Source organism: Vicia villosa, linkage group LG1, assembly GCF_029867415.1.
Source record: "Vicia villosa cultivar HV-30 ecotype Madison, WI linkage group LG1, Vvil1.0, whole genome shotgun sequence".
NCBI lineage: Eukaryota > Viridiplantae > Streptophyta > Magnoliopsida > Fabales > Fabaceae > Vicia > Vicia villosa.
This window is the reverse complement of record NC_081180.1, coordinates 157360324-157362221: the sequence shown is the minus strand read 5'-3', so window position 1 is coordinate 157362221 and position 1898 is coordinate 157360324. Positions and strand designations below refer to the sequence as shown.

The 1898-nt window shown below is 31.8% G+C and overlaps 1 protein-coding gene across 1 annotated transcript; it reads left to right on the top strand.

The window, feature by feature from the left end:
- The first annotated feature begins 780 nt into the window (after positions 1-780).
- On the top strand, positions 781-1696 carry LOC131644515 (photosystem I reaction center subunit IV B, chloroplastic-like). The gene is made up of 3 exons (XM_058915034.1): positions 781-1159; positions 1309-1374; positions 1463-1696. Exons 1-3 carry the CDS (start codon positions 896-898, stop codon positions 1565-1567), a joined length of 435 nt encoding a protein of 144 aa, XP_058771017.1. The 5' UTR covers positions 781-895; the 3' UTR covers positions 1568-1696.
- The last annotated feature ends 202 nt before the right edge of the window (positions 1697-1898 follow it).

Genomic DNA, 1898 nt, shown 5'->3' with positions numbered 1-1898 from the left:
TATATATATATATATATATATATATATATATATATATATATATATATATATATATATATATATATATATATATATATATATATATATATATATATATGGCATATCATATGAGAATACCTTTTTTTATATGAAAATGTGAAAATGAATCTGAACCATTGAATTTTAAAATAAATGGTATAAATTATGTGTGAATCTTTTTTCTCTCTCCTCCATTATTAAAATAAATGATGTAAGAGAGAGAAAAAAAAGATTCTCACATAATCTCCACCATTTATTTTAAAATTTAGTGGTTCAAATTCATTCTCACTTTCTCATATAAATATGACATTCTCATATGATATGAGAATGCCTTTTTTATATGAGAATGTGAGAATGAATCTGAACCATTGAATTTTAAAATAAATTGTATAAATTATGTGTGAATCTTTTTTTCTCTCTATGATGTAAGAGAGAGAAAAAAAATTCTCACATAATCTCCACCATTTATTTTAAATTTCATTCTCACATTCTCATATAAATATGGCATTCTAATATATATATATATATATATATATATATATATATATATATATATTAAACGTGTTTTTAACTTTGGAAACACTAGTGTTACATTGCTGAAAGACTAGCCACCCATTGATTTTGTATAATAAAACTAATGAGTTGAGAGTTGTGACAACATTATCCAAAGAAATAAGATATGGTGCTCAAGTGTCATCACCCTAGTGGATGAAACGATCGACACTAAAGTTTCTGAGGATGAGATTATTCTCCTCCAAAATAAACAACCAAACTAACACACTTCACTCACTCAAACCCTCCTCTCATCTCAAAAATCTCCAATTCTCCCTTTTTTTCCAACTTCTAACGTTAGAGGAACACACACAGAGAGTTATCCATGGCTAGCAGTAGCATGGCATCAGCAGCTTGTGGATTTGTCTTGTCCCTCAACGTTGCTGCCAACAACACAACCTCGTCACTCTCTTCCAGGAATACCATGTTGATGTTTCCTATAAAATCCAACAATATTGCTGGTTCTAGACTTGTTGTCAGGGCATCCGAAGATACCCCCGATGCTGCAGCCCCTACCGCCACTTCTCCCGCTGCTGACACAGCTACTAAGCCCAAGCCACCACCAATTGGCCCCAAGAGGGGTGCTAAGGTGAGTAATATACAAGCTGAATTGGCTATCATATTTAGGTAGATGATATAGAATTGCACTATTTAGAAGTTTGTTATGAAATACTATTAAAGTTAACTAGCTTTGTAGCAATAAGTTTAGCTTATGATTTTTTTCATTGCATACAACAGGTGAAGATTCTTAGGCAAGAGTCCTACTGGTACAAAGGATATGGTTCTGTTGTGACTGTCGATCAAGTCAGTGACCTCAAACACAATTTCAATTTTCTAACATAATCCATTGGTAACTTAGATATTGTTTGACTGATTTGTTTTTGTTGTGTAGGACCCCAACACTCGCTACCCTGTCGTGGTTCGATTCAACAAAGTGAACTACGCCAATGTATCGACAAATAACTATGCTTTGGATGAGGTTGAAGAAGTTGAATGAGACTGGTTTTATTGTATTTTCAACTATTGTTATGCTATTGTTACTAGCCTAAGGTTTTTTTTCATGTCATGTTAAAAAATTTGTATCATATTCTCTTATATTTATCTACCTCTTGATTTCTAGAAACTACATTCATTGTGCAGTTGCTCATAAGCTTAATAATGTTCATTGCTTCTTGATTCATTCAAATTATAAGGCATGTTAGGGCCCTATATTTGAGGCCAATGCAACACCTGAAAATGACCTAATAGTGAAGGTGAAATACTCTTTGCTTATTTAAGTATATGAGAAGTAGAAATTTGTGTTTTTCTTAAGTATCCTTAGCATAGTT

Excerpts from the sequence above, each read along its gene's own strand:
- LOC131644515 (XM_058915034.1), top strand. The coding sequence starts at position 896 with ATGGCTAGCAGTAGCATGGCATCAGCAGCTTGTGGATTTGTCTTGTCC. Across the intron at positions 1,160-1,308 it reads GCCCCAAGAGGGGTGCTAAG|GTGAAGATTCTTAGGCAAGA; the intron begins GTGAGTAATATA and ends TGCATACAACAG. Across the intron at positions 1,375-1,462 it reads CTGTTGTGACTGTCGATCAA|GACCCCAACACTCGCTACCC; the intron begins GTCAGTGACCTC and ends TTTGTTGTGTAG.